Source organism: Siniperca chuatsi, linkage group LG5, assembly GCF_020085105.1.
Source record: "Siniperca chuatsi isolate FFG_IHB_CAS linkage group LG5, ASM2008510v1, whole genome shotgun sequence".
Classification (NCBI taxonomy): domain Eukaryota; kingdom Metazoa; phylum Chordata; class Actinopteri; order Centrarchiformes; family Sinipercidae; genus Siniperca; species Siniperca chuatsi.
This window is the reverse complement of record NC_058046.1, coordinates 15335752-15361315: the sequence shown is the minus strand read 5'-3', so window position 1 is coordinate 15361315 and position 25564 is coordinate 15335752. Positions and strand designations below refer to the sequence as shown.

At 40.0% G+C, this 25564-nt stretch overlaps 2 protein-coding genes and 1 non-coding gene across 13 annotated transcripts in view; 1 reads left to right on the top strand and 2 right to left on the bottom strand.

Moving 5' to 3' along the window:
- Positions 1-11311, bottom strand: part of mctp1a (multiple C2 domains, transmembrane 1a) — a 157973-nt gene extending 146662 nt beyond the window's left edge. For 9 of the 10 annotated variants that reach the window (XR_006377910.1, XR_006377909.1, XR_006377912.1 and 6 more), the window contains exon 1: positions 7983-11311. Coding sequence is in view for 5 of the 10 variants with exons in the window: in XM_044195257.1 (XP_044051192.1) it covers positions 7983-8519 (537 nt within the window). In the remaining 5 variants the exon portion in view is untranslated. Of the gene's footprint in view, positions 1-4031; positions 4602-7982 lie in introns of those variants that run through there. The other variant, XR_006377914.1, reaches the window with a different exon arrangement.
- fam81b (family with sequence similarity 81 member B) lies at positions 45-24264 on the top strand. 2 transcript variants are annotated; one of them, XM_044195265.1, is made up of 9 exons: positions 45-80; positions 11948-12000; positions 12567-12774; positions 13950-14068; positions 15372-15501; positions 17573-17679; positions 20761-20872; positions 21677-21878; positions 23655-24264. In XM_044195265.1, the coding sequence occupies exons 1-9, from the start codon at positions 60-62 to the stop codon at positions 23786-23788; spliced, it is 1086 nt and encodes a 361-aa protein (XP_044051200.1). In that variant the 5' UTR covers positions 45-59; the 3' UTR covers positions 23789-24264. The 2 variants fall into 2 exon arrangements, with proteins under 2 accessions (XP_044051200.1, XP_044051201.1); XM_044195266.1 differs by lacking the exon at positions 45-80 and adding an exon at positions 11534-11688.
- A 334-nt stretch (positions 24265-24598) lies between these two features.
- trnaf-gaa lies at positions 24599-24671 on the bottom strand. The gene has a single exon. It is a non-coding gene; the product is annotated as a tRNA-Phe (tRNA).
- Between the last annotated feature and the right edge of the window lie 893 nt (positions 24672-25564).

Here is a 25564-nt window from a genome sequence, read left to right as displayed (position 1 = left end):
AGTGTCGTTATCAGTGAGGCTAAGACTGGGATCAGCAGAAAGGAGATGTGAGCTAGATCATGGAGAAAGAGACAATGCAGGTAAGGTTATACCTCGAGGACATACTGAGGAGTGATGGCAGAAAGGAAAAAGGGGCAATGACTGACAAAAACACAAGGTTTGTGACCTTGCTGCAGAAATAATTCAGACAAGGGATACGGAATGACTGACAGGCAGAGAAGAGCTTAGGCTAATCACAATAGTGTAAATGGTTGCTTTTGATCAAGTGACAGTTTATCTGGTTGTTTTAAATTTAATGCTGAAAGGCTTAGCTAACAATTGAAAATTAATTAACAACTGTAATAATCAAAATGTTGTCAATTCCAGCCTCCAGGGTTCTCACACATTTTCATGGACAAAACCTCAAACCTTTTCATAATAAAATTTCCATGACCATTCAAAACCTAAGAACCTAAAACCTAACATAAGTACACGAGTAAAACTGTATTATACAGTTCTGTTCGTGTACTATACTGTACAGTGTACTTTGCTCCAAATGTTAATTTTTGTATGAAAATGAAACAGCAACCTTTTTCAAGGTCTAATAGTTGAGTATGTTCATATTTACTTCAAATACTACAGGTACATTCAATACATTGTCTTTTATTTAAATAAATAGCTTTACAAGCACTTTTATCAGTCTGGCACTGCTTTTTAAGCATTAGGCAAAATGGAACTGATTGTACAGTCAGTGTATTTTTAATACATTTGACTATAAACAAATTTCTGGATGCAAGTCTGCAAAACAATTCTTGAGCATAATTATGTAGGCATACGCTCAGACTGTTGTTTTAAAAACATCAGACATGCAAACTAGTACAATTATTTATCTGGTCTATCGTTTGCTATTGTATCCAATATGTTGAATGGAGGATAGGCTAATTAATGTAAAAACAAGCGGCAAAAAATGTTTTCTTCTGCTTTGATAAGAGCTAGCTCATGCATGCGTTTCATGTTTTATACATGTGTATTTATCGTCTGCTGCAAGAAGAGAGAGATTGCATCTTAGTGTATTCTGTTAAGGGGTAACGTTACGTTACATCCAGGTTACTTCTACTGGTCTCTGTAAATGAGCCGATCTATTACGACTTATAAAATATATTTAGCTACTCTTTTGACAGGTCTATCATATATCAATTTGGTCATTGAAATGTGAATAACAATGTAGGACAATTAAACCTTTCCCACCTCAGATGGTACCGATCTGTGAAATTTCCAGGTCTGGCCCATGGACTAAGATGGACATCACATGAAACAAAGCTGTAAAATTAGCTAGCTAGCTAACGTTACCTTAGCTGTCCGTCACTCTGAGTGAGTATTTGGTCAATTATCTAGTTTGCATGCCTGAAAGACTCAAGGAGGCTAAAATTCACTTGTAACAAGCACTTGTAACAAGCACTTGTAACGAAGTCTGGAACTGGCTATCAAGCATCAGGGAAAACTGAACTGAATATATTGTGTATTCTTAATACATTTGATTATAAACACACAGACATACCTCACGGGCCATACCCAGACACCGTAAGTGCCCAAAATGTCTCAGCAGCCGAAGTCGCGGTAGCAGTGGTTGCTGGTATTACATTTAAAGTGCTTTGGGTAGCTGTAGCAACAGTGCTCTGGTTGGAGGCAGACCCTGGTCCACTTGCCTGGATTTGTAAGCCATCTCTCACAGTCTTCCGATGATGTATGTGCTCCATTCCCTTAGTATGACTTGGGAGGGCTGCCTCCCCCATATTGCTAATAATGAAGCTCTTATTGCAAAGCTTACATCTCGTTGGTCATTCTCTTGTTCAGTTTCTAACCAAAGTTTGTATCGGTCATTGGCCATGACATATTAAATTACACTTGCCTTATTCAAACATATGAGATTCAAACTCTATTCAAACAGATCATTTCAGCTAGCTGGCATACATGGAGGGAGAGACGGAACACGGGGAGAAAATGAAGAAACGTACATGATAGTAAACAAAACGTTGTTACGCATCGATGCATATTAGAGCTACGTTACGTCAACAGCTTCAGAAAATGCATTTACCGTTATGTTACATTATGTGGACGTTTATCCACGGAAGATTACTGTAACAATTAATTTCATTACACACAACAAAATTCCATGACTTTTCCAAAACTTTGAAGGATTTTACTAATTCCATGACTTTTTCAGGTTTTCACACAATCAGTTCTTGATTAGTGTCCATGAATTCATTTACAGCATAATAGTTCCATGGCTAAAACAAAGTGCTGAGGCAGAGCATTTGAATCAAGAATTACTCAAGTTCCTCCAGTACTTTGAATAACGGAAATAATCTGATGAGACATTAAAAAATGCCCAGAGGCACAAAAAAATGATTAAATGACTCAAAACTGAAAAAAGGCTATGTTATTTATTCTTCCATCTTTTTCCGGGGTATAGTTAATAAGCAGAAAGCAAGGTGACGCCATGTTGTCAGCTCACTAGTTCATAGCACGGCTAACAGATACATAATACTCACTCACATTCATACATATAAGCACTTTAAGTTTTCGATGAATCCAAGTTCCTCGTCTTCAAATGCTGACAGCCCTTGTGAGCACAGACAAAGCTGAAGCAAAGGGATTGGGAATAAGCCTCAACTTCTGGGCCTTTAGGAAACACTGCAAACAACTGAGCCATCACACCACCTCCTTAAACTAAAATTAAATGTAAATTTGCTGCTCACAATTGCACTTGTCTACAGGTAAAACCACTTGAATCCTCTATGACAGGTCATTCACAGATATCCATGGCAGAGAGACACAGACAGAGCCAGACACCGGGCACTACAAGACACTTAATCACAAAGTGAGAGCTAAAACCCATCAAAATCCCCAAGCTGTATCAGTCATACTTTTGCCAATGTGAGAAAAAAAAAAATCTACTTCACGATGCCCACACAGCTTCGAGGTCAGCATCAATCATGTGCTTGTCAGCGTGTGTTACAACCGAAGGTCCCCTGGGCTGTAATGAATCCTAATTTAAGCTGCCATCAGGACACTTCCAGAACGATGCCACAGGCTGTTTCCAAGTGGCCACAATGCTGTTCTCACAACACAACCCAGATAACAGCCACAAAGTAAGACACTTATTCCTACAGGACATCCAAATATGTCTTATTTCACAGTCACTGCATTATCAAAAGAGGACAATAACCAAAATCAAAGCAAAGTTACAGTATCTGATATGAAACATGTACTGAGATCTGTAAGCTATATTTCATGGATGTGATACTTTTTCAGTAAATTTAAACTGTTTAAAACAACTGACTGGCCTTGCCAGCCAGAAACTAACAAGGTTATTTTGATTTTAGTCAGTAAACATCCAGTCAAACCAGATGGAAATACCCACCACACATCTTTTACATCTGATAAATTTAGCATTAGGTTGTAAGTATAGTCTCTGTGACACAAAAACCTACTTCCCTAGTTCATAAGTGTTAAATATTTTAAAGTACTCCATATGAGCTGAGCAAAAGGAAGAATGTAGTAAGACATGACTGAGAACTGGAAGCAGAGCGTTGAGTCTCAGACTAAAAGCAGAAAACAGAGACTGAGATTTTTTCTCAGAAAGCCTGTTTTGTTTGATTAAACATTCATCTTTTGCTGCATGTTGTGCTAACAGCATAGCCTATTCATAGGAAAGTCCAAACACTCAGAAAAATTATTTGATTCTCTTCAATGGTTAAACATGGAGACCAATACAACTAAACTGGCTGGAGATGATAAAGAAATGTGACCAGAGCTACAGGTTGATCCCACTGATGTCCATTTAAGTAAGTTAGGGTACTAGTCTGGTTCGGGATGCAGATTTATTACATCTACGATTCAATACCATTGATCAACTCCATGGACAGCGACACTTGAAGTGACAAAACATAGGAGAGCAGGCCGAGAAAGATGAACCTGCAGTGTTACTGTACAGCACAACAGAAGCACGTGCTAGCTTGTCATGAAAATAATGCCAAAGCTTGACTCACCATTAAATAATGTATGTGTTGAACCGTCACAGGATAATCATTACAGCACTCCTTGGGCCTTTCACACGAGGCAGAAGAGGCATGTTTGAATGCAGTAAAAGCTGGGACAGCTGTTGCCGCGCAGTAAATTAAGCTACAAAAGTAATAGCGATGGAAATAATTTGCAGCAAATGCTTTGACTCTCTAACCGGTGTCTGTCCTTATCTCTTATAATGCACTCACTAACGTTTTCCATCTTTCTATTAACGGAGTGGGTGCCGCCATGAATAGATTTGGTTCGGTCTGATGTGACAACCAGTCCTGCGGCGGGCGGCCGCGGTTCACGGTATGCTAACAGTTAGCCGCTAAGCTTCGTTCACCTCTGACCTCCGCTAATTTCCCTCGCTTTTTTGGACCCGAATATTTATTCAGGCGCGGTAGTTTCTGACCTCCGTACTGGTGATGGTGTACCTTAGACTAAGTCACGAGAAAAAATGTTAGCTAATTAATTCAGGTGCGTGGTTTGAATCCGGTTGGCGTCTTCTTACTCAGTTTCACCCAGAGTTGGCAGCAGGAGGACGGTTAGCTCACCTCCCACCCCTCGCGCTTAACCTGGAGGTTGACTAAAATCAATAAGTTAGTTTAAATGACACAATACCGATGTTTTTTTCAAGACCTTCATGCTAACTTGCCCATATTTAAATATTTTTATAGAAAATTCTGGGGGGGGGGGTGTTCATACCTTTTTTAATAACCATGTAATGTGACCATAGACTGTATAACACACAATGTGACCCAGTGACTACAAATCTTTTCCGGTGTAGTAATACATTTTGGTAATGATTTGGACTCACTGGGTCATATTACATGGAAGCTATTGAAAAAACTGCCATTATATATATTTTTAAATATTTATGTAAAATAAATGAACGACACATTAGCAATCAAAATAAGTGTGCTACGTGAAACCAATTTAGTATAAGTTTTTAATCAAACATTTTACTAATATAGTCAAGTCAGCATGAAGGTATTGAAAAAAACTTTGGTATTATGTTATTTAAGCTTATTGATGGTCCCTGAGTCAACCTCCAGTGGTTAAGGGAGGGCTGGGAGGTGACCTAACCTTCTTGTTTCAAAGATATTGAATGGTCTTGATTGCCCCTTTGATTTGTGGCAACCCATTTAAATTTGGAAAACAAATGTTTAGATTTGAGGTCTTTCTAATAGCCTATATAACGTGTTAAGATCCAAAGTCTTCCAGTGTACAGCAAATAGCAAATTGATTGATTCAGAGTGAAAGTGAGCATAGCTTGCTTTACAGGCTGATAAAGTAACATGTTTAGTTAATGAGGCTAAACTTATTTGAGTGGCAGTTGCCTATAGGAAGAAAAACAGCCAGGGGGAGTCCCAGTGAGGAGTAGAAACCTGTATCACACCAACATGGTAGGCTGTGTCTCAAGAAATAAATGCAAGCACAGCTCCAATTGACTGCCTAAAACCCAGTGCCACAGAGAAAGCAGTCTTGGAGCAGTGGGAATGTGGATACCATCGATTAATGCATGTTTATTAACTCACTGGAATTAAGAACCTGCATTTACAATCATTTGTTGTAGTAATGTTGTACTTGACACTGGGCTTCTAGCAGGTCAGTCAGGTGATGATGGCGGGGGAAGGGAACTGAAGCTACAGAAGCACAGAAAAGTGTGAAATCGAGATGTATTTTCTATGTCAGCAGGTGCTTTCCCCTGTCATGTTATTACGGTACCTGCACTGCAAGCTGCAAATGTTAAATATGCTTTTTCTCCCTCCATTGAGTCAATAATGAAATGACTTCCAGAACTTGGCATTAATCCCTTGCATCACCTACTTTCCAAATCAAACTGTGAAATGGCATTTTGTTTATGTACCATATATTCTTATTTAATTTATGAAATTGTGGCTTGGAGCTTTATGCTCTCATTTTAGTGATGAGAAGTTGTATGCAGTCACCTATGCAGTCACCTAATGCTGGATTTGTGGATGACTGTAAAAGTGTGTGATTTTGAGGTATTTACCTTGTTGGGCAAGTAAAGTGTTTAGGCCGCACATAAGTGCATCGCCAATATGCACATGTGAACAAAAGCAAATGCAAAAATGCATCAACCATTGACATTTTTAGCTAGATTATCTTCCTGTGTGTTGTGATGTTAAGTGTTTATTTCACTGACTTCATTGATTTTCTCTCAGGTATTAATAAAGCACATCTAATCTAATCGCATCTGTTCTCATCTGCTCTCTCTTACTTATCACACATCACATCATATCTCTCATCTTATCTCATTTGACCTCATCCCATCTCCTCATCATTGCTCATTACCTCTAACCCTGTCTGATCTGTCTTCATCACCTTTATTTATTTCTATCACCCATCATCTCATCATTTCTTCATTTTTATTTCTACATAATAGATTAAGATCATACTGTATATCTTACATCTGTGACTGTACATGCATATAGTCAAGCAAACAATAAATTACTCTATCACTGTACTATAATCTGAGAAGATGATGCTGTAAGTAGTGTTTACCACTGCTCTCCTCTTTCCAGCTACAGTATGTGGATAATCCAAAGAATAAATAACAGAAGCTTGGATAAACATGGTAAGATCAGGAGGTAACTAATGGCTCATGCTGAATGTTAAAACTTTATTTGGCAAAGTGAGATCTCTCTGTGTATTATGTAACTGACCTGATAAGTGCTGTGATGAAGCTGCAAGATCAATTTCAGTGAAGTCATTAATAATTGCTTTCTTTTTCCTCTTCAGCTGAGCGCACTGCACTTCTATAGAGATTTAATGGATAAAAGGTCTTTGGCTCCAACTTCAGTGGGCAGAAGTGTACTTATATGCTAAATCACTTTTAGACAGAGATCTGGATGATGCTCAGAAGCAGGTCTGGAGCACTTCAAGAGTGGTGAGATGAAAAGCTTTACAATAACTGTTGCCACTGAAACAGAATGTGCTTATGGGCTTGCCCGCATACTGTATCTTCAATTTTATTTGACAGTACTATTAAACATCAGAACAGCCTGTCTGAAATGACATGACCTAGGACTAGTGAACTGAAATGCTATCAGTGTACAAGGCGTGAGTCTAGACATGACCATACAGATCTTTATCTAAATTATTACTCTCATCAGATAGTGTTTTCCATATGATTTGACTTAATATTTCAAGTTTTCTCTCAGACTTTTAGGGTTGTATGTCATTTCTGTGAATATAGCCTTCACAATAGCTGACTGTGGCTGACATATCCCTTTGATAATGTTTCTCCTATAGGACACCCTGACACCCTCAGCATGTTGAGATGTGTGGGCATATACCTGCCATCAGGCTCCAACACTGCTGGTGGCTACATGATAACCATTTGCCAACTGGCCACTTTTCATAAAAAGGAAAGCCATGATGAACCCTTGAGCATGCATGGGCCTGTAGCACGCAAGGACACTGTGACAGGGACAATCCCTATACTGGAAGCAAAGGATGTGAGGAGGCAAAATGAGGCTGTCAGTGACATCAGAGCATGTGGCCTGTATAGAAATCCTATCAGGGAGTCTTTAATTGAAATAACCTTACATAGCGTGGATATGTAGCATGGGGCGACTGTGATGGTGACATGATACCAAACCAAGCTGTTTGTGATGTAAGCTTGTTGTTGGTGATGGTCACACAGGCCTACACTGGCATTGGTTGTAGTCATCTGGCCCATACAGCCCTACAAGCTACAGTACAGAGTAAAGAAAGCAGTGGACTGGCAAATCGATGAGTGCATCACATGATACGAACAAGTGAGCACGTCGCATCAGCATCACCATCATGGAACTTGTCTCCTTTATTTAATTTATTTATTTAATAAACGAAATTTTGCAATAGCCTTACTTGGTAGTAGCAGATAATCTACCAGATGCGTATTCTGCCACATGCTTTTTACTCACAGAATCACTTGCGTTTTTACGCAGCTGCTCCTCCTCTCCCACCACCGCGGCTGGGTCCACCACCAGTTTCTCGAAGCACGCCGAGCCGAGAGAGGAGCTCTTCTGCTGGTACACGATCAGCTGGGATACGGGGAGTTTGGGGCTTCCGTGCGCCGTCAGCTCGGGTTTGCTCCCCGTGGCTCCAGAAGCTGCGCCAAGGGGTTGTAGCAGAGGCTGCCCGTCGCTGCTGGTGCCGGGAACCGCGTCGATTCCAAGGGACTTCTTTTCTCCTTCAAAAGGCGCCGGCGTAGAGCAGCACAGATTCGGCTGAGACGACGAAAACACCCGGTCCAACTGTTTCTTTTTCCTCTTAAACATCCATAACCCCGATTCCTTTTTGCTGCCCTCGGCGCCCCCGGCACCCCGACGCTCCGATCCCAGTTTAGGACTAAGCCAAGGCTTGGTTTTCTCCTGGAAATTCTTCCACATCCTCCGCTGGTAGGACAGAGACTCTTGTCCCTTGGCGGTGCTCTCATCCTTAGGTGATTTTTGCTCCATGGTGCCTGTGCAGCAGCCAGCCAGCCTGAGCACACACTGAATAGTGGAAGGATGTCACAGTTGGGCTGCTGCAGCTCAGGAGCACTTCCACTGATGATCAGTTCAGAGCGCCAAGAAGGAGACGCACAGTGTGATGATGAAAGGGGGTTTCTCCCAACGAACCTTGTAGAATGCCTATGCAGGCAGCACTGTAAATTTTATGCCACACTGTGTGCAGCACGCTTGTTAGACGGCAAGCAATAGCCTCATCTATTGAAGATTTATCTCACCTCTGTGGTGAAGTTGGAGCACATGCAGTGACTTCTGCAAGATTACTGCTTGGTAGCTAAATGCTCTGCTTGGTTGTTGACGGTCTTTGCGTCCCGGCTCTGTCCACTGTGCTTTACCAGGGTTTAGTCAAACTTCCCCATTAATTGTTATATTCAAATGAAGGACGAAGGATGCACCGCGCCTCCCTCTGGCCAACCATGTCCCTTGACTTGAAAATCTGTATGCTGGTGATTGCATAATGCAACCCCACAATGCCTCGTGGATACGTTTATAATTCAACTGTGGATCCCTTGTCACCCCCATCTGAGTTTATATCTTTGTAGTTTGATATGTGTTGTTTGTGCATGGTGATTTACAGCCTCTAGATTCACTCTTTCAAAGCAGTGACCTTGGTAAATATAGAGCTGACAGTGAGTCTGAAGCCTTCCAGGTTTTAAAGACTTGTTCTCTTTTGTGACATGTGGATGTTCCTGCACTGTAGCCATGTCAGGATATGTTCTCCCCATCAAATAGGTCAGGCTTCAGTGAATGCTATCACCCACATGCAGCAGCGAACAGGCAGCGCTTAACAGCCTCTTCTCTTTTTAGATGCTGTGCTGTGTGTATAATAACTCATTACGTCTTCCCCTCTGGCCCTTGTTTCAGTGCTGGCCTGTTCCACCCCCCTGGTTAACACTGTGCCCACTTTCACATAAACAAACACACAGAGACAAAAATTACACAGATGAATACCTCTCTCCATCTGACTCTCTGTAGCGCACATGTACACACACATAAGAGGTCATAGAATGACCTTTTATCTGCAAACAGGGCTGATGAAATTTTACTTTGAGCAAGAAAATTACAAAGGGGATGTTATAACTGGATTAACTTCATCCCACTACACAGAGAGTCCAAGTCCTTGTATGCTGCTTGCATGGACATTTATTCATCTGAGACACAGTGATATGACCATGGCGTCACTTGTAAGAGTGATGATGAAGGTGATGTAGATGATAAAGCCTTCTGTTGCGAGCTCTTGGCCTCTAATAATGAGAAAGTGATAATCAGCCTTCAGTGGTGTGTGGTGATTTATGGCAACATTGACTTCTAGAGAAGAAGATTTCATATAACTTCTGTAACCTTAAGAGTTTTCTGACATATAGACACGTCTATGAGTAATCTGGATGTATGTCAAACATTGGATGAGAAGCCAATAATGTGTTTTGTTGTAGCGTAGGATCACTTTGCTTGATATCTCATCCATCCTACAAAATAAAACACTTTAATTACAAGCAGGAGAGCACTGGCAGCAACACAGTGAACTGCCCTGAACCAATCTTTCAGTTAAGTAGATGGAGATGTGAGCACGTGAGCCAAACAATTCCTTTCAGCTGTCTTCAGCTTTTCTATTGAGCTAACATGGATAACTGATGAGTCTGCAGTGAGCAGGCCTTTCCTCTTAATGATCCTGGTCCTGTTGATAATACACTAATCCACAGTATGTGTGTGGCTGCCCATGCACGCACCTGCAAACAGACACAGACAGGTTAAAAACTCAGAATCATGTTCTTCCACTGACTGCAATTAGATATAAATGGCAGTGAGACTACTAAATGTACTTGACTCAGACTGTATTATAATGTGGGTTAGGTCTTGGTTAAGTGAAACATGATACGGTCATTTTCACTCTAGATGTTGAATCATGCATCTCATAAAGCATTCAGTCAGACAAAAGCTGAATGTTCAATGAATAGCTAGTTATATTGTGTGCAGCAGAAGAATGGCATATGGAGCTGATGCCTTTAATGATGTGGCCAGTATTCCTTTACTGCCCATGTCCAGTTCAAATAATCACATATTCTGTTTTCTAGCCGCAGCCTGCTTCAGCCACAGGAATTGGAGATGCCTGGTATGACAGTACTAGCCAATAAATGAGTACATTGAAGTCATTAAAGCTTGATGCTTGACTCAAACACCTTTAGAATAGTTTTTTAAGGGTCTTTCATGCTCTTTTTTCGCCTTCAATTTTTCCTGAAGATTCTGAGATTTAGTGTATCTATGTAAAAGTATGGCTACTATCAGCCATGTACAGCAGGATAGAACAAATTCAACTGTTCTGTGGGAAACATGCTTTGGTTTGTTATAGTGTGTTATTGATTTGAATGTGGATTAAAACTATTTGTTGGAATTTTAATCAAATGCTAATATGCTCCTTAAGCAATAATTACCATTTGTAATCTGTAATTAGCAACACTGAGTCGCATTAGAAGGACCACCCCAGGAGGGCTTGATTGCTGTACTTCATAGACAAATACAATTAATAAAAACTTTAAACCATAAATGATTATGGTATTTATTTATATCACGATTAAGCTAACGCTAGTGAAAGGGGGTGTCAAGTACAATAAGACACCAAATGAAACCCAAATGTTGGAAGAAATGATTATTTAACAGCTTAAAATAAGTCAGAGAAAAGCGATACAAGTGAAGTGAAGATCTGACATAAGTCACCATAACATTACAAAACTGTTTTTAGATTTCTGATAAAGTAATCAACCATCCAGGTCATAGACTATCTAGAGGAACTAACTCAAAGGCGGCTAGACTCTTTGACAAACAAGTGCGGTTGCCTTTTGACTGGGGTTTTGAGAGCTATTGCCTTGAGAATTTGCTACTTTGTAGACTGGTCAGTTAGTCAGCTACATTCCTTAGAGTTTAAGTAAAAGTAATGTTCACACTCAGTGTTCTGTTTTGCTGAGCAAAGCTGCTTCACCAAGTATACAATGCATCATTCTCGCATTACTGCGTTTCAAATTCACACGGGCAGGAACTGGCACCCCTCTCAAGGAGACCACAGTTACCAAGTGACAACACAAACACATTAACTCAAGAGCTAGCTGAAGAACACCACAGGCCTGTGAGTATTCTGAAATGTAAAAATATGAAAATTACTGCTTAATATATTGCTGCTTAAAAAAAGGGAACATATTATATAGCATTACATGGATCTCGTCATGTCCAGACAGGGCTATAAACAGTTTGTTCTGTTGATTTTAACAAAAAAATTATGATACATTTAACAGAGCAGTAATGTTAGCAGAGCAGATTAGAAACATATTTGAGTAAAAACTACTGTATATCACACCAAAATATGTAATATGTGTTTTTCTTTTTAGACAAGAAGAATGTCACATGAGTCAAAGTTACAGCCCTATCAGAATCGCACCAGGTAAGTTTTCTTATTGAATTACTGTATTTTATAACCATCAAAACTATTACAGTACCTTCATATTTTTCACCATCCTTCCTGTGGGTCACTAATTCAATTTTAAAATCAATCTGCGTCAGAGAGGTAGATACGTTCTATTTCCCCCTGCTGATAGGATGGAAATACGGTTGAGAACTACCAGCGACCTTTCTAACAGCGCTGTGAATCACATTGATCAGATTAATCCTTAATCCACAGTAGCATCAGGGTGACACAGCATGTGCAGTGACATGAAGTCAATGAGAGATCTGGTTTGAGGATGACCTGAGGGTATGAAAACCAATGCACATCATCTCATTCCGCCTTCATTATTCTTCTGGGTGGATGAATGCTTCATTGAATTACACTGTAAAAGTTTTTTTTAAATACCTGAATGTATTCCTGTGCCTTCACTGCTAGAAAATGTTAATTTGACTTTTCTTGATTTGCAACAGATATCCCTCAATTTCCAAAATCAATAATAATGAGCTTCTAAAATGTTTTGACTCAAAGCGTGTTCTTCTGTTTCTGTTTACTTCCTGATTAAGGCCTGATGTCTTGGAGGGCCGTCTGAGTGGTCAGGAGAGGACACTGGCTGTGCTGCTGGAGCAGGCTTTCAGGATCAAAGAGGAGGTGGCAGCAGGTCTGCAGTCCACCCAGGGCTCCGTCCAGGTCGAGGCACTTTCCCGCAAGCTGCTGGAGAATCACATACTGACGATCACACGCATTGTCAAGCAGCTTAGCATGGACATACAGGTATACAAGTGGGTAGATTGTGGAGGTTAGTGGGCAGGGTGTTTGTTATATGCAAATGTACTAATACACTTAAGTAATACTGTTGCCATGTGTCCTGTAGCCTTGTTTTTTTGTCAGAAATATCTTTATGTCTCATTATGTGGATAAAGTCATTATCCATCTGTGTGGCTTCGCTTTTCTCGCTACCTGTCTGGTCTTCCTTTCGTGCTCATTCTTTTATCTGCCTTATCTCTTCTCCTCGTCTGTTTTGATGTGCAGCAAACATCCGGACACACACACACACACACACACGCACACACACACACACACACACACACATGCCCACAAACTCACAGCTGATTTGATTACACCTGATAGAATGGTGCAGCATCTGAGCAAAGCCTGCCTGACTCCTCATCATCATCAGCTTGCGGACATTTTGTCTGTACAAGCAAAAAACTAATGATGTACACAGTATGTGGTTAAATAATTACTGCCAAGTTATGCACTAACCTCTGAAAAACTGCAGTGAGAAGAATTACTGGGAAGTGCATGGAAATTTGACTCATGAAACAAATTAGTCTTTGGATTCATGGATGAGCTGAACAGAACAAGCCACATAAACAGAGCACAAAAATGAAATACATAACTTAATCAGTGCATACCAAATGGGCCATTAAGATGATTAGAGGCTGTCATTAACTGAAATATTACATAAATGCCTAAGAGCTAATTCATTCTGCACACGAGGAAATAAAACGCTAAGCTGTAAAGTGAATATGCTGCTAAATCAAATGAAAGGAACATCACACATTCTATTTGCTGTCATGGTAAGCCAGAGGGTCGTGTCTTTGATGTTGGGTTATCAGAGATACATTGCGCATGTGTGAATGGCCTATCATATACAATGATTATTCATGCAAAGGTGGCAGTTTTAAGTTCTTGGCAAAGGACATATGGTAGTTTTACCCACAATGGTTATTTATACAGCATTAAAATGAGGGGCAGAAAGGGAATTAACACACGATTATCTATTGTCATCTTTTGTTTTCTGCCAACAAACTATTTTATAAACATACTAAATGCTTTATTTGTATATTTCCGCATCTGTGTTTTATTCCACATTAACTTGCTGAAATTTTTTTTGCATTCCTTTAACATAAAATAGACAAATATGCTCTCTTTGTTTGGAGCAGGCCCTGGAGAGACAGATCGCTCAGCGGGACTCCATCACCTCTGGAACCACAATGGCTGTTCAAAACCTGGACCAGAAGAACATGGCTATCATTGGAGACCTGAGAGGAAGAGTAGCCAGGTATGCACACCAGGCCTGTGTCAAACAATGTATGCAAACGCTGAGGTACAAACTGTACAGAGTGTTAACAAATACAGCAATGTAATGACTTGCAAGTGCTAGCAGATTGAAACTTTCCTCCAAAACATTATTTGGAGGAGTTGTACAATTATTTAGACCCAGGTCTGATGCACAAGTGATTTGACTGATTAAGTTTACTTGCTGATGTCCTACTTGTTTTTCTCTACCTCTAATGAAGTGAAATTGTATAGCCTGTATCCTGTCTGGCAGCTCTTCACAGTCTCACAACTTCTAATCTGCCATGGCATCACCTCTGACACTCTCAAAGAGATGCACACATTCATTATTTTGTTCTCACCAGAGTGAGGTTTCTAGGTTTGAACACACTTGAGATGCTGATTAGCACTTGCTCATTATTTTGTGTCTGAGCAGATTGTGCAATTGTTAGATTGGATTGCTGAGGAGAGGCTGTCATCTTTGTGCTCTGCTTAACAGGACTTGCATTAGGAGTGGTGTTTTTACTGTGTAGCTATCTAGGCTGAATTATTTTGAACATCCCTGGCAATCATTGGTCAATACATCTGAGATAATGTCATTTCTCATCAGACAGTAGGTCAAAGATGTAGTGTTGTTTTGTGAACATCCTGTTTCACAGTAGACCTGCCTCCGCTGTGGCGTTTAAGAGGTCAGTGGTGAGAAGAGATATTGCCTATTACTCAACAAACAGTTGATTTATGGTCCAATAAAGGCTGTAGAAAAACTTCACCCACTCAGTCTAATGACTTCTTGTACGTTAGTCATAAATAATGAAGTAAGTTAAGGGCCAGTGGTTTTTGATAAACTGTATTGTTCTGTGAATCCCTTTATGGAAAAACTGTAGTGATCTACAGGGGAAATAACCCAAATTTCATACTGGGCCTCTCCACAATTAGCTGCTGGATGTGGTTGATGAGCTCACATTGTATTTTATCACAAATATATTGGCACACACACAAACATACAAACATGTACCAACTGGAACATTCAAATGTGTTTGTTCAGCATTCAAAGGATAAACTATCACTACTCAGGATTCAGCGGAACCTTCTTTTGTCTTCCATCAGCTCGCCTTGGAAAGTATTGATAAGGGCAGCTGTCTGATTTTTTTTCCATCTATCTGCCTGTTTGTCTACCATCTGAAGTAAAATTCCCTGATTTCTCCAGCCTTTTGCTCATCTCCCTGTCTTCACACCTTTCCCTAACTCCCTCCTCATCCCACAATTTTCATTCAGTGGTCCCTCTCTGCTTCCCCTCCTATTATCAGGTGTGATGCCAGCATCACCCAGCTGAGTGCTGACGTGAGCTCTGGGGAGCAGCAGCTGATTAGCCTGCAGAAGGAGGTGGCAGAGCTCAGGTCAGCTGTGGATGTGAGGCTCAAAGAGCTGGAAGTCAAGGTAAGAGATGGTGCATCAGTGCTGACAAAGGGTTTGGCAAACGAAACATAAGGCTGCAGTTTAGCTGAAGTCCACATTATGTACAAAGCAGCTACACCAGTGCCAAAAAGAAAATCTGAAAATCAATCCTCTGATATACTTGAACATATCAAAATTCCTCTTTCTCTCTGTGGCATTCAAGACAACTTGGCAGAACTGTGCAAGAGGGAACATTCTGAAATCTGTAATATTGCAAAACTAGAATGGTACATTGCATATTTTTATGATGCCATGACAGCAGCATGGCTCTAGGGATGGAAATGTATGTCAATCGGTCAGTACACCACTTCGGTCCAGGCGGAAATATCTGAACAACTATTCAATGGATTACTATGAAATTTTGTTCAGAATTTCGTGGTCCTCAGAGGATGAACCTAATGACTTTGATGATCCTCTGACATTTCCTCTAGCACCACCAGCAGGTTGACATTTTTGTTTTTTAGTGACATGTCCCGAACAACTATTGGATCGATTGCCATGAAATTTGGTACAGACTTTATTGTGTCCAGAGGATGAACCCTTCATACTTTGGTGATCCCCCAACTTTTCATCTAGTGCCACCAGCTGGTAAAAGTTTTCACTTATCCTGTAAAATATCACAACATCTACTGGATGGATTGTCACACAATCTAGTACAGACGTTCATAGTTCCCAGAGGATGATTCCTAATGACTTTGGTGATCCTCTGACTTTTCCTCTAGCGCCACCAGCAGGTTGGCATTTGTGGTTTTGAGTGAAATGTCTCAACAACTGTTTGATGGATTGCCATTAAATTTTGGTCTAAATTTGTTCATCCCTGAACTTTTCATCTAGTGCCATCATTTACTAAAAATTTCAATTTGCCCAATACTTTGGTTCATGACCAAATACCTGCATAGTGAATAATATTCCCATCAGCTTCAGCTGTACTTTGTGTTTAGTGCTAATTAGCAAATGTTAGCATGCTAACACGCTAAACTAAGATGATGAACATGTTAAACATTATACCTGTTAAACATCTGCATGTTAGCATTATCATTGTGAGTGTGTTAGCATGCTGGCATTACCATTTAGTGCAAAGCACCGCTTAGCCTAAGTACAGACTCAAAGACCCGCTAACATGGTTGTACACTCTTAATCTATTTCTTATATTTCTTAAATTATGCCGTATTACACTAAGTAACAAAACCTACAACCCTAACCTAATCCTTACCCCTCCTTTGTCTTAACGCACACACACATACACACACACACACACACACACACACACACACACACACACATAGTGTTGAGCCTTGGATTAATTTAAATACTCCAGTCTCAAATGATGGAATAATGTTCTCCTTTGGGAATGTATTAGATATAAAATGGGGATTTCATTCATTTAAATGCTGCTTGCATTAAGAAAATAATAATCTGACAATATACACAGGGGAAGTATTTTGCTGTTTATCCTAGAGAGGAAGGCTGGCTGTTTGGCAGGTGATTTGGAGCTTATTGCTGCTGAGTGAGACTGGCCTTATAAAGTAAACTCAAAGGCTCAACCACAACCACAGACTCTGAAAGAAGGAAATGAGATGTGAAACTAATCCAAACAGGGATGTCAAGGTCTCTCCATAAACAGCTTTCACTGACAAGATCAATATTATAAAAATATTAAAACCCTGGATTAGGACACATATGTCACATGTGATAATGCTTTCCATCACTTTACTAAATCTTAAGTCAACCACAGCTACCCTCAACACACACACATACACACACACTGATTCAGCCTGCACTCAGTTCTGTTGGTGACACACGGCGGTAAATCATTGTGATGACAGCACATTAGCTGTGGAGCAGTGGTCAAGCATGTACCATAAAGATAATTGAAAATGCAGAGAAAGTGGGTCACCGCTGTTACTCCCAGTCCTGGCAGGCCACAGGAGTGGTGCAGTAGCTCAATCAGTTTGACTCATCCCAAAGGGTAAAGGTCAGATCATGGAGCCGGCACCACAAGACGCTCCACTGTCACATAACAGCATTTGTTTGTGTGTTTTCCTATTACCAGCTTTATCATGACCTGGGGAGACTGGAGGCCTCATTGTCAGAGCATTCCCAGGGCCAAAGGAGCTCCATGTCTGATTTGCTTACACAAGTTAAACTACTAGAGGCCAGGTAAGTTTATTAATTAAAGAGTAAACACAACCCAAACATACTAAGGCATTTATGTATTAGTCTGATTTCTTTTGATGTCTTCTTTCTTCTCTTTTAATGGAGTGGCCTCGGTGCCTCTGTACACTAACAGCTACACAGTTAGCTGTGATTAGGAGTAAAAAAAAAAAGCGAAGACAGAAAAAAATGGTTCTGTAGGTAACAAACTTGTATTACAGTTTCACAGCAGCACATCTTATCTCGTGGTGCTAATGATTCATGCAGACATACAAACTGCTACAGCATACCCCTCCAGGGATTCACCTGTTGCCAACCCTTTTTTGGGGAAATTGGGCTGCTGCTAAACACTGCAGTTTTATTATAATATTAATATTTATTATAATATTAATATTTACATGAAGATGGTTTTTCACAATGATTGGCTCCTGTAAAATCATTGTATGTTAGAAATGTCCATGTACATAACTTATAATTTGTAAACATGGTTGCTTTTTTTAAATTCCATACTTTCTCCAGACTGTCTTGAAGATTATTCTGTATTCAATGTGCTGCTGGTGACTAGGAAGCATGGCCATTGTCTAATTTCTCTAATTTGCCTTTTAGCAGGGCTCCATGAGTGATTTTGTTCCCTTTTTCATTCTGCCCAGACTCACATAATAAAGAAAAATCTGAGTTACTAATTTGCTTATCAAATAATGTCCCCAGTCCTAACTCTCAGCTGTTTCAAGCTGGGCATTTTAGAGCCATGGCAATCTCAAGATATTGATACCAGAGGCTCAGAAAAGCTGTTAGTTAAGTTGATTTACTGATCCAGCTGATAAATAGTCTCAATTGGAAGCAATATGCAAAATGAATCACATAGTTTTGCCATGGGGGAAACAGAAGCAGAGAAACATGAATGATGACTACGCTTTATTTAGTAATGTTGTAGATCTGTAATGAAAACCAGGTCACTGATCATGTTAGAACCAAAAGAACAACAGATAAAAATAGATGAAAACCAATACGGTCTGTGTTTCTGAAACAGGTGAAATAATAACAAGAACAAAAAACAATATTATATCTTCCATCCACTCATCCAGGGTTGACCATTGATGTGTCATCCCTAAATAAACTCGTCCTAAACTCGTCAGTGATGTTGGCTCCCTGTTTATTTACTCTCTTGACCTGCCTTGTCTGTTTTGTTGCCAAGTCAGTTTGAAGCAAACCCAGGTGATTTCAGAGGGTCCTTCATTAACCTTCAGTCCACAGGACCTCAGTAGATTTTACATCCTCCTGGCGTTTTCAAAACCCTTTCAGCTCTGACCACCTAACTTGTGGCTAAGATACACTGAGTCACAACTACTGTCAGGCCACTTTTGTTAGAAGCAACTTAGCTACAGTAAATCAGGTCTCAAAACCTGGAACAAAACATCTATCAATGTCTAATCAAGGTCCCTTTGGTTTTCACAAATGAAACCCAATATCCAAAGTCTACAACAGTTTGATGCACCATGTTTGTCCAGTGTGTTAGCAAGAGTATTTTTATCCTGTCACCTCAGGTGATTCAAATGGTGTCATTGACAGTTTGAATTAGACACCTTTTGAATCCTCTTCTAAGATGCCTACACATACTCAATAGAATGGCCAGCCACCCACAGGATCATTTTGTTAAACGACATTATGTGACTGTAACTTCTGTCTAGATGTTGCCCAGAGCAACAATTCAGCTTGTTCTACTGCTCACAGTACAATACCACTGATGAAAGAATCAAACATGTTTAATAATAAGTTTCAGACAAGCTCAAGAACACAAAGGCCGCAATTAAATGGAGACACACTCACCCTCTTACAATAGGGAAATGATAAACCTCCATGGAGACAGGCGGATTCTGAAAACCCATCTAACACGGCCAAATCAGCTGTCCTGTTGTTTAGTGTACGCCTGGCTTAACAACTGTCAACATTAACCAGATTAGCCAGGCAGCGTGGTATTATAAAAGTGTATCTGTAGCAGCAGACATGCAGAGTTAAATTCATTGTAGCAGGAGTCTGATTTGTATTGCGGTCAAACACAGACACACACATACACAAGTCCTGACATTCGTCTCATTGATTTTATCATTAAGGACGAATCCATCGTATTGGAGGAATTAGAGGAAAGAAGGTCAATTGAATTGAAGTGCCAGTATGTTTTATATATAATAAAACATTTTAGCCAAGAGAGAAATTCCCCATGAGACAATGTGTTTTGTGTCCTCAACTACAATACTGCACACATAATATTTCACTCAGCATGTCCAAGGTTGCAGCTTTCATCTAAGACACTTTAACATTGTTGACCCAACGGGCTATGTGAGTAATGTGAGCAACAAGTGTTTCTTATGCAGCATCATTCCACCAAAATAATATTAGTACTTTGATGAATAAAATAAACAATCTGCACATTTTAATCTCTAAGCACAATTATGCTCATGTTTGCATGTGTGCAGATGTGCATTCAGTTATTTGGTGACAATGGTGTGAATGTGAGTTTGTGTGCCTCTATGCACATATCGAAACAACACCCAACCACAGAGTGACAGTGTTCTTCCTGCTGAGGCTGCCAAAAAAAAGAAACGCTATTGCTGAGGAAATCTCACCTCTAATTACTAAGAGAGAACGCAATTCTGAACACTGACTTTCAAACAGCTCCAACCAGCTGAACATAAAGCTTTTAAAATAAAGTGACAGAATATCAGTTATTGATTTATGACTGACATTCTGTTTTCACACCAGACGTTTCACTCAAAGACAAGGAGGTGCCGAAAAAGTATTGGTTATGGAAACAGACAAATTCTTATTCCAGTGCCAAGCACCAAGCAGTGCCAAGTAGGAACTGTGTATAATGGGCCTAAATTTACAGCAAGCATTTCTCAGGTTTCCAGGTATTAGCCAGTCTGTATGCATTTTTAAGACATTTATAATCTAATCTATTAATGGAATTTCTGGTGTCTCGTTTGACAAAAGAAACCAAAAAATGCAACTTGCAACTTCATCTGTGACTGCATTTTCAAAATAAAGCCTACTACATTTCTCTTCTTTCTTTTCCTGATGGCTTTGCAGGATGTCAGGTGAACTGAAGGAAGCCAAGGAGCAGACAGATTCGCTGAGGAAGTGGACAGAACAACAGCTCAACAGCTCAGTCCAGCACTGCACACAACAGCAGGACAAAATGGTACCGTAGCTGTCAGTTTGACCCAGAGTTCATACAATGATGTCCACAATAACAAAATGCAAGTAATATTGCACAGGCCACACTCAGAATATGGCATATTTGTACATTTTGTCTCCTTTGCCTTTACTGTCCTTCAAGTTTTCTCATGCCTCCACGATCAAGTTGTCAAGATCTGCAAGAGACAACTTTTTTGTGTGTGGTGTTCAAATGTGCAGGCTTCGATCACACGTTTTCAGCTGTGACTCAGCAGGAAAAAAAGGACTAAACTTTGAAAAATGATAATGAGGTGGAACAGATGCTGAGAAAGCTGCAGAGGGTTAAAGGGGGTGTTTTGTATGGGTGAGTTCTTCCAAAGTGCTCGATGTGTCATCCTTAAATGAATTATGAGACCTATCATATAATTGAGGGTGTTGCTTCTTGCCTCTTCTCCAATTTTATTGCAATATTCTTTTTTCTTTCATTTTACTGACATCAAAAAATCATGTAGATGAAAACAACTTTTTATCATGAATCTGTGAAAGTTTTAGCTTTTGCCTGATGAACAGCACCCTCTTTCTGTTTCATGCCATAGAAAAACTGTAAAATGCATTGTAGAGGCTGCAAGTCTTCTCGGTCGTGACCTTGTCAGTTACAGTAATATTTCAAAAGTATGGTTGTGAATTTGTAAAGCTCAAATGTTACAAGTAGAATCTTAAAATCAGGAAAACTGTCTGGACGGGTCAGATACACAGTGTGAGGATTAAAAACCTATCGTGCAGTACTGTAAGTTTGAAATGTTAGTTTTTATCTGTGTTCTGTGTTCAGTTAGAGTCAACGTCTAGATTAGCTGACCGGCTACGTGCTCTGGTGGCCCGTGTGGAGCAGTTTGAGACCCAGCGGGACCAGGCCAACCGCAGTCAGGCAGATCAGCTGAAACGCTCTGAAACCAAACTCAGTAAAAGAATGACCTCAATGGAGAGCAGCCTTCATCAGGAGCTGCAGCTGCTCAAACAGGAAAACCACAAAGGTGGGTGATCACTGTCGGTAACTTGCTGTCATCAGTGAGTAAACACAAACATACTATATGTACCTTACCATATGCGTCAAGGAAAAAATGCACATCCAAGAACGCTTGGACGCTTGGAGCACAAAAGAGTCAGAAAAAAAAAGAGAGAGGCTGTTCATAATTAGTCATAAATTGAAGTGACCTGACTACTTGACTAATATGGTTCATTTCTTTTGCCCACAAATGAGATGCCTAATATGCCAGTTAATGACAGTGGTCAATGACTTGGTGATGACATCTTAAATTAAGCATGAGAAGTGAGCTATATTTGAATTATTCTGGTAGTAAGGGCGGCAGAGCTTGCATACACAGGAGGCAACATGCCTAATTCAGCAGCTAACTCGTCATGTGGTTTCATCAAATCGTTACATTTTTATACATTTTATACTTAATGTTGACAACCATAGTGTAAAGTGGGCTTGTGTATTTCTCTCATTCTAGGTAGCTGGAACTATTTTAATTATAATTTCAAGGAGAAACATGACTATGGAACCTAATCAGAACCAGTACAGTGATGGTTTAAATGACAGAGGATTGGCCTCTATCTGGCCCGAAAATCTCTTTGACAGGCCAGGATCAGAATCATATCGGTGGCAACAGACTTGGGCCAAGGTTAAAGTCTATAGCTGTTACACTGAACAAATCAGACGTATGGAATTACATCATATCAAAGAGACATGGTCAGCTGAGCCACTCAAGACTCCCTCTCTCTTTATGTGACAAAGAAAACTATCAGCAACACGCTAACTGGCAAATACAGCAGGATTTTTAACCAGATTAAATTACATGGATGTGAGCTACATCTCAGCTTCATGTAGCTACCTCAAAGCTAATAAGTCATAGGACAAGCCATAGGAATACACAGCTATCTAGGCAACCAGCTCAGCTCTGCATCGAGCTGCTGTGAACATCCATCCCCAGCTCACTGATGTGCCAATTGGAAGTTAATTTCCCAGGAGCCCTGGCATAAGATCTCAAACCTTCCCCCCTTTCTGTCAACCTCTCAGTCTCCAGCTCTTATTAAAGTGTAGACAAACAGAAAAGAGGCAAGTCCTTCATCAGTAAATAAGAGCAGGGGTAAACTACTCTATGAATCACCGCTCAGCCGTTGAACTCAAGGCTATAGAACCATCCACCCATCCATTGCTCTATTTTAAGCATAGGATGAAAAGATGGAAGGAGATGGTAATAGAGGGGAGAAAAGCAATGCATAATTGATGAGTGTCGTAAATATTCGTAAGACAGCCGGGGGAGTCTGAAAGAGAAGGAGAGAAATTTAATATCCCATCATTGTACAAGAAAGTTTATCCCTCACTGAATAATATTTCTTACAATACATGCAATATTGATGGATCCATTTTAGGCAGTATGTTCTTAACTACCCAATGAAGTCGTGATAACTGATGATTAGGGCCAAAGACTATTTTAGATTAAAAACAGAGACCACCAAGATATTAAAGAGAGCAAAATACACCTTAACATCACTAAATGAATTGAAACTACATAGAAATGTAACATGTCTTTGCAACTGTTAGTAAATGAAACAAGGTTAGAGCCACCACTAACTATCAGAAAGCAAACATTATAGATAGTTATAAGCACTGTACAAGCAGACCAAAAGCCCAACTTCAATACCCATATCACACCTCAATCGCCAGCAGTATTCAGAGAATCATTTTCACCTCAAATGCATTATGTCTGGTGATCCTCTGCACACACTGCTTCTCTTCTGGACAGGGTTCCTGTCTGTGCACGATGCCATTGAGTCCCTGAGGCAGATAGGTAACATCAAATCCCGCCTTGACAAGGAGAAGCTTCAGAAAGATATCAGGCACATCTGCAGCAAGGTGGCAGAGCTCAACGACTTGTGACGTTATCAACTGAAGAGGAGCCCCTTGTTACTGTCGCAACTACCCTGAAGGGATAGCTTGATTCATACTCTTTTTAAACCAAAAGGCATGCCTGTCAGTGATAGTGTTAACTGTTTCCTGGCTGTCGTTATTCACATCTTATTCTACGAGCCCACAGCTATTTAGGCTATGGCAATATTTAATTGAGTCAGTCTTTGAAAGTCAGAGAAATGATCTTGCAGTTTGAAGTGAAATTTTAAATCAAATTTCTGACATTTTGTGAAATGTCAGAAATTTGATATTTTTGTGAAAGATTTTTTTTTGAAAACCCATTCATGTTTGCCAATGTCAAAGACAAAGACAGATTTTTTGTGCAATTTGAAACTTTAACTCCATCTTTTTTTACTAGGATCCATGTATACACATGTATAAGTCTTGTTAGACCTGACTAATTCTTGACTATTGTAACACTATTATTATTAAAATACTGACACACACTTAATGCTTTTTATTTTTTTTATAAATTAATTATATAAGTGTTTTTTTTAGCTATTTTAAGATGTTTCTAATTCAGACTGGGGCAGTCATGACAAAGAGATACAAGTATGGTCACATGGTATGTCTCCATTATTTAACAGCTAATGCTCACCCTGTTTCAAACCAGTTTGTTACTGTTAAAGTCTACAATCGCCCTGCTGAAGTCTAATTTGGAGGTCAAAGTGTTGAATAATCCTACCAGCGTTATAAACCAGTTTTGAAGATGTTGTAGACGGGAGACTTAGAGCTACTGTAAATATGAGTACGTTGCTAGAAGTGAAGGAAAATGTCGCCTGCCGAAACCCGGGATCGAACCAGGGACCTTTAGATCTTCAGTCTAACGCTCTCCCAACTGAGCTATTTCGGCTATGACGGCAAGCCCTGCTGTCAAAAGCAGTCTGACAAAATACCAGTAGACATGGAAAACGTAAATAGTGTTGCAGGTTGCAGCATACTCAAAATGAAATCGAAACAAAGTACACAGTGCAGGCGAACTGGGATTTTCTACTCGGATTTTCACTCAGCTTTGGTCACCCTATAAATCATTAGGCTACCTGCTCTCCTTTAATACCATGCTCACGCGAAATGTAATATTGTCGCTTAAAGTGGCTATAATCGATATTTTTCCAATAACGCTGTATCAATTGACAGAATTACGTTATGTGAAAACAATGTGACGACGTGAAAGGGGTCGCTGGAAGCGATGAACCTACAGTATATTATCATCCGAACCTGCAGCTCCCCTCAGCTTCATGGAGCTTTATAGAGTTTCAGCTCGATGTGGCCTGCAACTTGACTGTTGTGGTTCACTGTCACCGCCCTCACAGCGTTGTTTTTAGCCTCAGCAGACAACTGTTTTCAGCGAAAAACCCCTTAATGTTAGACAGACACGGTTAGTGACCAGCTGGTGAACATAGTGGAGCATTTAGCAGCTAAGGAGATGTCCCTCAGGAGTTGGTAGAGACCAAAAGCAGAGCTAAAAAAGAGTGACTATTTGAGTTATATTCACCAGGTGGACAGAAACATGACTCCAAATGAATGATAATGTTTCTCCGTAACTGCTGGATGTGTATAAGCAATAGTTTGATAACAAGTTTGCCATATCAGTTTAAAAGGTCATGATATGTTAATGATGTTCACAACTTCAAGTGACCAAAAAAAATCAGTTTCCAATTTCACGTCAAAACATAAGGTAGAAGAACTGCAAACAATCATTGGAATCGTCTGGAACATACTGTACAGTAAGTATATTACAGACAG

Excerpts from the sequence above, each read along its gene's own strand:
- fam81b (XM_044195265.1), top strand. The coding sequence starts at position 60 with ATGGAGAAAGAGACAATGCAG. Across the intron at positions 12,775-13,949 it reads AGCTTAGCATGGACATACAG|GCCCTGGAGAGACAGATCGC; the intron begins GTATACAAGTGG and ends TGTTTGGAGCAG. Across the intron at positions 14,069-15,371 it reads CTGAGAGGAAGAGTAGCCAG|GTGTGATGCCAGCATCACCC; the intron begins GTATGCACACCA and ends TCCTATTATCAG.